The sequence below is a fragment of the Oenanthe melanoleuca genome, chromosome 1, assembly GCF_029582105.1.
Source record: "Oenanthe melanoleuca isolate GR-GAL-2019-014 chromosome 1, OMel1.0, whole genome shotgun sequence".
Classification (NCBI taxonomy): Eukaryota; Metazoa; Chordata; class Aves; order Passeriformes; family Muscicapidae; genus Oenanthe; species Oenanthe melanoleuca.
In genome coordinates this window covers 101,534,960-101,547,987 of record NC_079333.1, presented here as the reverse complement: position 1 = coordinate 101,547,987, position 13,028 = coordinate 101,534,960, and the positions used below count along the sequence as shown (strand labels likewise).

The 13,028-nt window shown below is 40.5% G+C and overlaps 1 protein-coding gene across 7 annotated transcripts in view; it reads left to right on the top strand.

Moving 5' to 3' along the window:
* DMD (dystrophin) overlaps positions 1-13,028 on the top strand; it is a 1,135,346-nt gene that overhangs the window by 1,086,076 nt on the left and 36,242 nt on the right. For all 7 annotated transcript variants that reach the window (XM_056512754.1, XM_056512922.1, XM_056512842.1 and 4 more), the window contains 2 exons: positions 5,861-6,027; positions 8,098-8,209. In XM_056512754.1, coding sequence (XP_056368729.1) covers positions 5,861-6,027; positions 8,098-8,209 — 279 coding nt within the window. The remainder of the gene's footprint in view (positions 1-5,860; positions 6,028-8,097; positions 8,210-13,028) is intronic.

Below are 13,028 nucleotides of genomic sequence, written 5' to 3'. Positions count from 1 at the left end.
AGCCCAGGAAACAGAGAGGCTGGAAAAGCTGGACAGCCAGGCAGTACTGCTGCTCCCAGCAGCCTCCTTTTACGAGAGCAAGATAATTCATTTTTGAAGAATATTGTGGGAGTTCATAGTTTACATTACTGCATGGAAACTAATTTAAGTCTTTCTTTGTACGCCCACATTGAAGAATGCTTTTTCTTTAGTTTTGTTTTTTTTCTTCCCTTTTTTCTTCCTTCTTTCTGGTGATGATAAGCCAGCAATATAATTGCAGTCATGTCAGAGTCGCAACAATTGTGTGCTTCAGAAATGGTTCTCCCAGTTCCCTTAGGTTAGGTGCCCTGGCAACGGCCTTGTCTGTCTGCACAGCAGCAGGAAAAAGGGAGGTGTTTACTGTTCCCAGAGATAACAGAGGAAATCTCTCCTGTTTTTTGAAGGGTGAGTCCTTGGGAATGAGGTTTGGGCAGGGAGGAGCCCAGCCCTGCTGCTGGCAGCAGCCTTGCCTGCTGCATACCTCTGCTCCTGAAAATTGGGTCCCCTTCTCCTGAGGCTCCTGCTCCAGTCCTCCTGCTACTTCTCACTCCCCCAGCACTGACTTGTGCGTTCTGTAGTTTTCTTCATTTGCAAGAAGGTGCTGGGAGAAGTTGTTGGGAGAGAAGGATATTGTGGGACTTATCTCTCCTATTTGGGCCATGGGGGTGTAATTTCTGCTTTGAATTTTAAAGGAAAAATACTTTTAAGTCTAGAGAGCAAAGAGCGTAATCCAGTGACCACTTGAAGACTGTATAGTTCTGCTTAAACTCAGAATGCATCAAAGCAGTCTATAGATCCATGAAAAATTGAGTGGATTCAGTGTTACTGCAGTGTGAAAGAACTTTCCTTTTAGTTCTGTGATGAGTATGTTTTTTAAGTAAACAGGGTAGGGAAATGATACAGAGTGAAGGACATGCAGTTTTAATCACAGTGGAAAATTATTAATATGCTTTCCTCATATAGTATAAACAGGACCTAGGAATTCACATCGCTGCCTTGGGTGACATTGGGACTTTGAAGAAGTGTGATGAAAGAGCAGAGTGCAGCTCAGATGAAAATGTCCCTTGCCATTTCTCAGTCAAATGTTGGATAGCTGGTTCTTGATTATAAAATGCTTTAAGTATGCTTTCTTTCAAGGATATACTTGAATTAGAGTACTTGATGTTAAAAACTAGAACAGATGAAGCTAAAGAGTAGTAAAATGTGTGCAGTTAACTCATACATATATTTTAAACCTTGTTTTGCTTCACTTTGATAAAGTAAAGTATTTTGATATTCTGTGTTGTATAATCTTTATTACTAAATTTTACTACTTGATCAATGGTAAAGCAAAATCAGCCTGCTTTCTAAGACCATGGAAATATATCCAAATCTGGTGTGTTTACTCAGGCAAATAAAATCCAAAGTAGAGTTGTTAGTCCTTGTAGGTGGTGTTTGAATGTTACAAATCCTGGACCAGGACCCTGAAAGTGACTTTGGCCATATATTCTGTGATTTGAATTGGTTGGACAGTTGTTTCTTGATGCATTGTTTATTGTTTTTATTTTTGAGCAGCTAGGAAATACCAGTTCTGTGTACAAAAACTATATATAGTTATATATACAAGTCTGTATGAAAATAACTTACAAGTGCTTACAAGTATTACTGTTGAGGGACTCAATCTCTTTTAAGAGATTCAGGCAGCCCTTGTTTCTATTCATAGGATATTTCTTCTGCTCCTGGCTCTGACAAGAGAGAGCTGGCCAAAGGGAACTAGCAAATCCTTCCTCAAGCTGCTGTGCTGTAAATGTCATAAAACAGCAATTCTGGTTTTATTTCAGCAGGATTTTGTGAACCTGTGCCTGACTTTAGGGGCAGTCTTGAAGAGTCCTGCAAGTGAGCTGTTTTCAAAAGCTATTTTAAAATAGTTTAAGGAGTGGGGATCAGGAAGATGGTGTTCAAGTGTGGATGATATAAAACTGCACTAATTCACTTCTGGGTTCATGCTATTTTATTATTCTTTGCCACAGCACTAAAAGCATTGACTGGCATGCTCCATGTAATCAAGTATAATGCAGGAGTGGAAGACAAGGGTGAATAGGATTAGGTGTGACTCTGGGGAGACAGAATTGCTGTTACTGGCTGCTCTGTGTTTTTAGATTTTAAAAATCATCAGAATCCCATCCCTCAGTTTGGTTTGTCCAAAAAACTGTTTGCTAATGTAAAGCTTTCCAGCCGAGGTGAAAAACACCATTAAATTAACTATGTTAATTTATTTCCGGTCAATTTCCTGCACTGCACATAAACAGAATATAGCTAATCAGAAATGTTATCAGAAATTTCTGCTGTATTATCTGACTCAGTCCAAAAGCATACCACATTGTTCTTGTAAAATCCCAACTGTATTTTGTAGCACATTTCCTGTTATGGACAGACAAAGTTAATATAGGATAGGATATTTTTTCAACTACTAGCTGGAGGAAGAGAGAGGGTAGAACAAAAAACTCATCTCCCAAGTATTGCATAAAGATGCTAGCACCACCCAACTTCCTATTTCCCCATTGTTTCTGCAAAATAAATACTGAAAAACAGATGTCTGGAACATAATGAATTTGAATGTCCTCCATAACAAATTGTTACTTGTAAGCTGGAAAGGCCTTAATGAATTTTACTTTATGATTCACTCTGTTATTACCATAAAAATTGGGAGTTGCACAGAAATGTGTTCAAGAGAAGAACCATTAATATTCTTTACAGCTTGATCTTGTTGCTTCAGATATGAACTGTATGAATTCAGTCTTTTTCCCATATGTAAAATCTTCAGCTGCTGCCTTACTGGATTTAGAGATTATTAAAAAAATTGTAATAGCAGCTTGGGAGACGGTTGAGAACTGTCTGTCCTGTACTGTCTGACCCTGACCGGCTTTTCTCCACGTGGCTTTAAATCTTCATGTAATATAATTCAGAACCAGTTCTGATACATTTTAATGCACCTAATCTCTCTGAGCACAGGTTTTGTACAGCCACCATACGGAGCTCTGGGTAGGCAGCTATTGGGACTGCTGGCAATTGTCAGTGGCTGCAAAATTAAAATAGATCCAGGGTGTTACAGAAAGTCTTTCATTGCTGCAGCATTTTCCCTGCAAATTTAAAGCAGCTACAAGTGGAGAGCAGCGCTCTGAGCAGTTCATTCTTATTCTGACTGCAGCTTGCACTGCAGCATTTCCGTACACCTCATGTTTTTCTATTAGGAATGGTATATTAAAGAGATCCTCTCAATTTTCTTTTTTTTTCTTTTTTTTCTTTTTTTTTTTTTTTTTTTTTGAGGCTTATAGGACCTATAGAAAGTGTAGTCTGCCAGGCAGGGTAATGGTTTGCCAGTGTAGTTGCTGGCTGAAGCTGGATCCCTGAGTGAGTCACAGAAAGCCTCTCCCCTGCCCCTTTAATGCCCTGCCTTCCAGCTGAAAATATAGATGGTCATATTTTATAAACATGCCTTTCACTTAGGAGTTCCAGAATTCATTTAATTCGACTGAATTCACTGATGTACTGTGGCAGAAGGCAGTGTTCACTGTTCAGAACAAATCCTCTTCCAGTATTGACTGGACTTTGTTGTACTTTTGATTTTCTCTTTTTATTTTTGGGGGGGAGCCTTCCTAAATTCTGCAGCTATGTGAAAAAACAGAGAGCTAGGGTTTGATGCAGAAGATTTCAGAAGTATTTCAGCATGTATTCCATACTGAATATTAAATTGTAAAGGGCTTTATCTGAATAATTGTAGATATGTTCTGATTTGATGGTTTTACTCCAAACATCCAAAAAAGGGTATTTTTTGCTATACTAGAAGTCCATGTATATGGATCCCAAGTGTAGTTGTAGGCGTTGTTTGATGGTTTCCCAAATGAGCATCTCAAAAAGAAAGCTCTGACCAAGAATCTTTGTTTCTAATGAACTAAAGTATTGCAACAGCATTTTAAGTCAATTTTAAAGCACTGCATTACTCAGGGCATATTACAGGGTTTGTATTTCACATCTTTTTTGTGGGTTTCTGTCTGGGAGACTGCATTTTTATTATCCTTCAAATATCAGTTAATTTGTTTGTCAAGGTTATAAACAGTGTTAGATTGGAAAGAGAGCAAAAAACAAAACTATAGCTAATTGGTTTTCCCTGTAGCTCTCTCTCCTGCAGATCAGTTGGGATTTTTTTTTTTCTCAAAATTCATTGCTAGCATTTTTAGTGGAATACAGTTTTAGCTAGGTTATACTAAACTCAAATGTCATGACAAACTGGAGAAGTAACTGAGAGCAGGCATAAAAATCCTCAGCACTCAATCCCCTATTCATCTTGGTCCGTGTACATGATACATTAATGGTTATTATTTATTTAAATGCTTCAAATAGGTTTGGAACCACAAAGGAAGACAGTCAGCCTTGTGAAGTTTAAAATATAAAAGACTGGCCCACTGAGAGCTGTATTTGAAAGCCTAGAGAAAAGGGAAAACAGAGGATTTAAATATATTCAGACCATAAATATGCTGTTGCGGTGGGTAGCATGGAAGGGAATGTCTTGAGGAATTGGAATCAGCATGGAGTGATGGTTCAGAGAAACAGAGCACGGTGTGATCCCTCTTCATCACTGGGGCTGTTCCCTGTGTGGATACATTCTCCTTTCTCCCTCCCTTCCTCCCCTCCAGAACCCCTTGAGGTTTCCACCTGATCCATCACTCTTTCAGCACTGAAACCATCTCCCAGGTTCTCAGATAACCAGTTTTGTGGAGACTTTGTGACACCCTGCACGACAGAGGGCTGTTTCCTGTAAACACTGACTCCGTCATTCTACTGTTCTCCTTTAAATCCCTTTTAATGCCCCTTGCCTTTGTTCTGCACTGTTCTTTCCAGTGTCCAGCCTGCTGGTGCAGGGTGACCTCTACCCATGCACAGAGATCACGACTGTCCTCTGTTTCCTTGTGGCTTTTGTCCCTTTCTTTTCTTTTTTCCATACTGTGGGTGCTTCAGGTAGGGATAATTTTTTGGGGGGTGCATGGTGCCTGGAACAATGGGATTTAGCTCTGTGACTGAGCTGTCTTGAAGTTACCATGGAAGAGATACCTGAAATGTCCCAATGGTTGGGATGGGAAGGCAGCAGAGGTATGGGTTTGCTGGGAAGTGTTCATAGGCTCTTCCGCTGTTGGCAAAGAGATGAATGTGGGATGTAATGGAATATGAGAATTGTATTTTGTGGGACAGAACTGTATAGTGTTTGCAGTCAGTGATGGGAAATTTAAAGAAGATCTGGTGAGAAGAGGGGGTTTGAGGCATTTGAGGAGGATGTTCAACAACAGGCTTTAGAGAGATTTGAATGATTTCCTTAAGTGTGCATTATGAAGAAAGGTTAGTGTGATAATGAAAGATGTTAAGGAGAAAGGAATTTTGATCGAAAGACATGCAATTCTTAGGGCTTGGATAACAGTTTTTAAAATAGGTGAGAAGCAGTGCTATGTAGTCTCAGATAAGAGAGACGGGGAATGTGAGATCAGGCATCAAAAGTGATCCTGTAAGTGGATGATTTTCTTTGTGACAAAGTACATGGTAGTGCTGTCTATTGTAATAGAGAGAATAGGAGAAAGAGAGGTTTGAAATATTAATAATACTTTTCAGTTCCTGGCTTGAAGGCAAGATCCTGGGGTTTTTTTAATCTTTATTTTTTGTTAATTTTGTTATGAGTAGTTGTACTGGGGGGAAAGCTGGAGTATATTCCTGGAAGAGATATGGAGTTGACAAGAACAGCTTGAACTGTTAATTAGCTGATGAGCAGACATATCAGCTGTGCTCAGCCCTTGTCATTTTCCCCCTTGTGTTGCAGGCCAACAACAAACCAGAGATTGAAGCAGCCCTTTTCCTGGACTGGATGAGGCTGGAACCACAGTCCATGGTGTGGCTGCCTGTCCTGCACAGGGTGGCTGCTGCTGAGACTGCCAAGCACCAAGCCAAGTGTAACATCTGTAAGGAGTGCCCCATTATTGGATTCAGGTACAGACTCTCTCTTTCAGCTGCGCATGCTGGTGGATCAAGAGCTCTGCCTGATTCCAGGCAAATCACGAGCTCCATTTTATAGGCATTTTGTTCTTGGAAAAAATAATCGTGGTGGGGACACAAGGGAGAGTGGCACCTAGACTAGGTACAGTGCTGTGAGACTTGAAGGGGACAGTAGTCATCTCTCAGTTAAGATATGACCCTTCCTCTGTGTCCCAGTCTTTCCATGCCTCAACAAAAGCATTGTTGGATTGCACAGCTAACACAATTTGCCTTATATTCAGTGTGTCCTATGCAGTTGCTTTTTCTGAATTGGATCCTAATGAATTACTTTCTCTCATAGCATAAAGCAATGAAGTGCCTTGAAAATTCTCAGGCATGTAAAAGCTATGTGTGCATTTCTCAGTGAAAGAATGTTGGTGGAACATTAACCTGGAGTGGGGGAAATGTTGCTGGTCTATTTGAACATCTGGATTGACACCGTGGTTACTATGGCAGTGAATAAGTCACTGTGTTGTAAAATGGCTGTGTGTTAGTGTGCCTGTTGAGAAGCCACTTAAGGGCTGAGTAAATACTCACTTTCAATTATGCCTAGACTTGTTTTATCACTTTGCTTCGCAATAGCTGCTTTGTATGGTTTCTGCCCTTTTTACATGCAGTCTTCTTTTACCATTGACATTTCTCCTTCTATGCTATCGTGTTGTTTACAAAGAGCTTTCTGTAATTTTGTTTCTAAACCCCAGATAGATAACAGCAGCAAGCAGTGCTACACAAAAAAGCCATCATTTTGCTCTGACCTGGGAGCAGATGAATGTTGCTTTTATGCATGTAGTGGGGCAGTGCTTTCTGCTACTGTTTCATGGGCAGTGGGAAGTGGTGGAAATTATGAAGGTATTTATTGCTTTGTTTTGAATCTGAGGCCGTTGCTCTAATATCTAAATTCTTTTCCTTCTGCTTTTTATTCCCCATGAATATCTTAACTGGGAAGTGGTAAATATTACTGAGGAAGAGCTAGGAATTGGATGTGAGTAATTCAACACATCCAGAAAATCTAATTTTCCCATTCCCAGATACGCTTTATGAACTACTGTATTACTTACACAGTTTTGTATAAACCAGCCAAAGACAAGTAGGTGGAATTGAAAAGTGCAGCCCTTGGAAATATCAAAGCATGACGAGTGAATGGATAGTCTGTTGTGAGCACCAAGAACTCGGGAAGTGGACACTGGAGCTCTGTGTTTGTGTCTAATTTTACTTGACTGATCTCATCTGTCTCTTAAATTTATATAACAAATCTATTATCATGGTAGTAGAATCTGTCTGTCACAGATTTTTTTCTCTGTCTTTGCAAGTCATTGAAACCCTGTGTACACACTTGACAAAAAGATACTGTATTGAAGGCTTTTAGAAAGCTAATACTGTGCACCCAGTTCATGTAAAACAATGTTCTTTTGAGGTCGTTGTGGCTGAGCTGCTTCGTGTATTCAGAACAAGACAACCCTTATGCCTCCGGCTCTTTCAACCACTTCAGCACAGCAGATACAACAGTTAGCTGCCTCATAGAGCTGATGAGATTAAATAATGGCCCAAAAGTGCATTTGGAGTTTTGCATGGATGGAATGCTCTACAGGAAAATTGTTTTTATAGAGGTGCTAGGAAGGACATGAGGAGATTGCCAGAGTGACTTACTGAGAGGGCATTACTTCCTTAAATTTTCCTCCTGGAGTACATTCTGTTTTAGGAATCATGATGAAGAGCAAACAATCTGGTGTTAGTGTTATAGTATTAAAAAGTATGGTAGTGTCTTTCATATGTTAAAGGTGAGTGAATGCGTAGAAATCTTCACTGTTGCCCAATATTAGAAATTTTTTTGAAGATTGAGATCTTTGACAAATATCTGAGGCAGCAGTACCTGTCCCTCGGGGCAGAGGAGCATTGTTGGGCATTGCACACTGTGTGACATCTCACGGAACAGAATTTACTAACACAGCAAAGATGATGGGCTGATACGAAGCAGTCACACACAAAGCTCTAAAGCTGTGAATTTTTTTTTTTTTATCCTCTTAGGTACAGAAGTTTAAAGCACTTTAACTATGACATCTGCCAAAGTTGCTTCTTCTCTGGCCGTGTTGCAAAAGGTCACAAAATGCACTATCCCATGGTGGAATACTGCACACCAGTAAGTAGCTGTTTTACTGACCCTTACTGTCCCTTCTTATGTAGAAAGGAAAATCTTATTTTTCTATGTGCAAGGTAATGAAGCGTTAGGACTGCTTTTCTTCCCTTCCCCATAATTCAGTCTCATTTTATATACTATACATGCCAGCAATTTTCACTGCTTTGTCAAGGATACTCCAGTGATTTGAAGCAAACTGAAGTTCATTGTTTTCACAATTCTGTGTCGTAATGTATTGTTGTGTGCTAATGACTTGTTCTATGTTCAGTGCCATAGCTCACTTTATGGATCCTCTTGGAAGGACGTGATTTGTGCAAATTGCATTTCTGTCTGGGGTTCCAAGGTTTTCTCCATATCAGTGTGTGATTTTTTTCCTTCTTTCCTCATCAAGTTGCCACTTCACTTGCTTTCCCCCACGACACTATGGTTGCATTTTTAAGTTCTTTGCTATTTTGTAGTACCTTTGTATTGTCTGATCACTTGATGGTATAAAATGCCAGAGAAGTTCTCATGGTTGCAGGGTAGATTTCATTTCTGAAGGGGGGAAGCCAGGGTGTTCAGTACAGGGTCCTACAGTGATGGTGTGGTGAGGGTCTTCACCCTTCTTTCATGGCTCCCAAAAGGATTGGTTTTGCATAAATGTTTGTTTTGTACCTGACAGCTAGCAAAGAAATTTCTGCATTTCTCTCTCAGTGTGCTTCTTTTTCTTTTTGGCCTCTCAGGACCAGTACAAAGGGACATAAATTAAAGGCACTCTCAAGTTAAACTTCCACCACATAGCACGATTGAGCTTTCAGCTGCCTTTGCTATTGCCTGTGTTGGTCTTGAAGCAGTGCACTCTGGTCAGCATTTCCTGGTGAGATAGGATTATCCCTAGTTTCCATCTGCTAGGAGTCATAAATACTGAAAATGAAGCATCAAAGTTATACTTGGGCTAGCCTCATAAAATTATATGAACAGTCTTTAAATCTTCATCCAAGCAAAAAGGCAGGGCCAAAATGAAGTAAAGATTCTCAGCTTTTCTTAGAGACCTAAAAAAAAAAAGTAGAAAAAAAATCATTCTCCTAAAATATTATAGCAAAGCAAGCCTAGAATTTTCATTAGTTTTAATTCAGGGATAGTTACTTGCATTATCTACCAACTTTTACCTTTCAATGGCAGTATTTCCTGTGAATCTCTGCAAGGGCCAATGCACATTGGCTGTCTCTGTTGGTATTCATTGGCTGTGGTTTTCAGTGCTGTCCCCCAGGGACTGAGGTTGCTGGAAGGGCGATCTGCCTGAACTGCTGCACAAGTCAGGGAATCGCTGGCGCTGCCTGGGCAGGTCTGAGCAGACTTCTCCATTGCAGGCATTCCTAGAGCAGAATCTCGTGATCTGATCGTAGGCAGGGTGAGTGAGTGACTGACTGACTCCCTGGGAGCTTTCCACCTGCAGCTGAGCCCCCACCTTCCTGGAGTGACTGCAGGTTTGCTTTGCACTTTGCCACTCTTATCTTGCTAAGAAGCAACATGGGAGATTTGTGAGTGGTGCACTGAGTGCACAAACCAGTATCTCCCAACTATTATCTTATCCTTTTGATGTGTTTTGAGGAAGGAGAAATAAAAAGGATTACAAGGCACACCCCCAGCCTGCACCAACTCACTGCAGTGCTGTGTCCAGCAGGTTTGTGTTGTCCCTGAAAATACAGATTACTGAGAGGTGAAGGTGGTGGTGAGCAGAAAACCTGCCACCATGTCCAGCTTGCTAGATCAGAATAAAGAACCATTCACAGCCAGTGGATTTTTCCCTGAACTCCAGCAACCCGTGCTAATGTGCCGTGCCTGGCTGCACAAGCAGCCAGCTGAATTAGAGAAGGATTAACTGGGGTGGAGGGGGAAGTGAATGTGACACACAGCAAGCCCCACTCTTTTTTGTGTTGCTGCTATTACAAAAATTTTACCCAAGTACTGGGGGACTGAACATCCGCTGAAGCTATATCTAGTTTGTAATTGTTTTCCAAATGAATGAAAAACGGTGTGCAGGTGGCAGAGCATTTATCTGTCTTCCTCCACACTAATCTCTCACCTTAAAATGCATTTTGTCAGACACAAGACATGTGATGCCATCTTTGATAATATCTTTGCAATAATTTGATGCACACTGAAGTGTTCCAATATTTTTATTCTCCCTCCCTCTTAGTATCAAGACATTTTTGAGCACTGCAGTCTTTTATTCTGCTTAGGTTAGTTTTGAGAACTCATGCTAAATACATGAGGGATGTGATAATTTTCCCTCTCTTGCAAAAGGTTGAGTCAGAGTAAGGGCAAGGCAGTTGCCTGGTTTTCATTTAGACAGAAAAATTGCAACAATTTTTCTTGAAAGCAACACAGCTCAATTTATTGTTCAAAGAGATAGGACTTTTAAAGAGGTTTAAACAAAGCATAGAAGACAACTTATAGACTGAGATATAAATGCAGGATGTTTTTTCTTGTTAGGGTTTAATGAACAGTGACACACGAACATAAAAAACACCTTTTTGGAAGGAAATGTGTCAAACTTATAGACCTGTCTACATCTAGGGTTTCCAGTTGGAGCTGAGGTCTGGGGAGGGGAGTTGGCAAGGCACTATTTTAAACCAAACTGGGAAAAAGTCAGCTGGTGATAGAGTTATTCCTATGTGAATAAAAAGAGCTATTTCTGATGACATAGTTTGGTTTCAGAATAGTTTTGGAACATGCTCAACCCATCTGCTTATATATTGCTTTGATTTAAGAGAGCTGGGATGCTGAAACTCTACTGTTTCTTCCTCATAAACCAGTTCTGCTGGGAATTTTGGTCTGAATGATTTTACTCTGAAAATCATATGTAGTAAAACATCTGTGGAGTAAATCAGAAGGTTTGGCTGAAAATAGCCTCAGTTTATCATCTTGTCCACGTACTAATCACATTTTCTGTGCCTTCTTGTGCTCCTTGAGCATTTTCTAAATGGCAGTTGGATCGTATGAGAGGTGCCTGATGCTTTTAGTTGTCACTAGAAGATATATTTTCTTCCTGGGGTTCTTGTGGTAGCAGCTATATTGGGGTGTTTCTGTGCAAGCACGGCATTTTGCTGTTTAGTTGTCATGGAAAAGGTTCAGAGGAGAGGGGAGAGACCAGTCCCAGGAAGGCTGAAGCAAAGAATGTTTCATTGCTAGTACCTGAAAAAACATAATCCAAATTACACTCAAATGCAATAGAAAGTGTTTTCAACATCAAAAATAGACAGGGTGTTAATAAATGCTTATAAATGGCACAGGTGAGCAACTGTACAGAAAGCTGTGCTTAGTCTATTTATACCAAAATTAAATATTAAAAGTTTTTCTGTGTTTCCAGCTGATGTGCTCTGTGTGCTCTCTTGATAACAAGCTGGTTAAGAGCTCTCCTGGCAGGCATTGCAGATGGAATTCAGCAGAGGGAATTCCCTCCTCCGGGGCATGGACAGGGAGCCACCTCAATAAATCTCCTGTCTGGAGTCCTCTGGGTGGTCTGGGTACACTTCATCCCTCCCTTCCCCAAATGTCTTTACTTCTGATTAATTAAGGAAGGGATACTTAATATTAGCAAACATTATCTCAGTTTCTTGAAAAAGCAGGTACTGCTGTACTGGCACATAGGTTATGCTGTGTCACTTCTCTGTCAGTGTCATTGCTTACACTGAATTTTCCTGCCAGACAGACTGACCAGAAAGGGAGCCAACTTCTTTCCAGCTTTACATGAAGCTCATAAGTGTCATAAGTACATAATATTTTCAGTCTTTCTGCAGATATTTTTTCAGGACATTCATAATTTTTCTACCTTTTAAAAATCTATGTATCTGTGTTTGACCAGCTCTGTGAAGGTTGGCTTAACTCATAGGTTCCAGCACATCCTTCCCCTCTATGCAAAAGGCATAGAACTTAGTAAAAATGTCAGAAAGATTTACTTTTCCCTAATTTCTTTGCTTTAAATTAGATGGATTGAAGAAGCAATATTGTTATGTGGGTCAGGAGGAACTTAATTTACTGTAAAAAATCAGTACTTCAGGGTCTAGTGTTTTTGCAAGGTTCAGAGAAGGGAGTGCAGCCTGACTGAAGTAATTGAAGTCTTACATTAAAATTCATCAGAGAATTGCCTGGTTCTTCGTCAGGCTCTCAACAAGTCTTGCATCTTCACAGCAGACATCCTTGAAACTCTTCGTGACTCTTTCTGGTCTTTCTGAATCTATGTTGTGCTCCTCTGCTGGTCTCTACAGCAGCAAGGGAAGCCTGCTGCAGGCAAGGGAGTAGAAAACTTCATGTAAATTGTTCTCTCCTCTGAGTATTGATCTTAAATGCCTGCTAGCTTCACATTGAACAGGTGCAGGAAGAAATAACTGATCTGAGAGCTTTCAGCAGCTCTCACCTGCTTTTTGTTTCCCTTTGATCAAAATATTAATGGCACAGAAAGCTGAAGAGGGAAACTGGAAAGAAAAGGTATCTAGGGACTTTCATAGATTGACAAGCCCATGAGATGGAGATGCCAGGTGTGTAGTAAGAGTTGGGATCCAGACAGTGAGGCACCCAGCTGGCCACACAGACTGGCTGTGAGTCCCCACTACAGCGATTTTAGTGCTGAACCAAAAGTAGGCAGAGAGTCCCCCCACAGCCAGGTGAGGAAATGACAAATTATTGACTAATTATTGCTTCTCTTGTTGAGATCACCTAAGGTGAGGCATGAGCCTGTCAGGGGGTTTTGAGACTTCTTTTCTTTCCCTCCTTCCTCCCCACTAGCAGTGTCCATGTAGTGCATTGTAAGGTGACAGTGATGGACAAATAAAATTTGCTG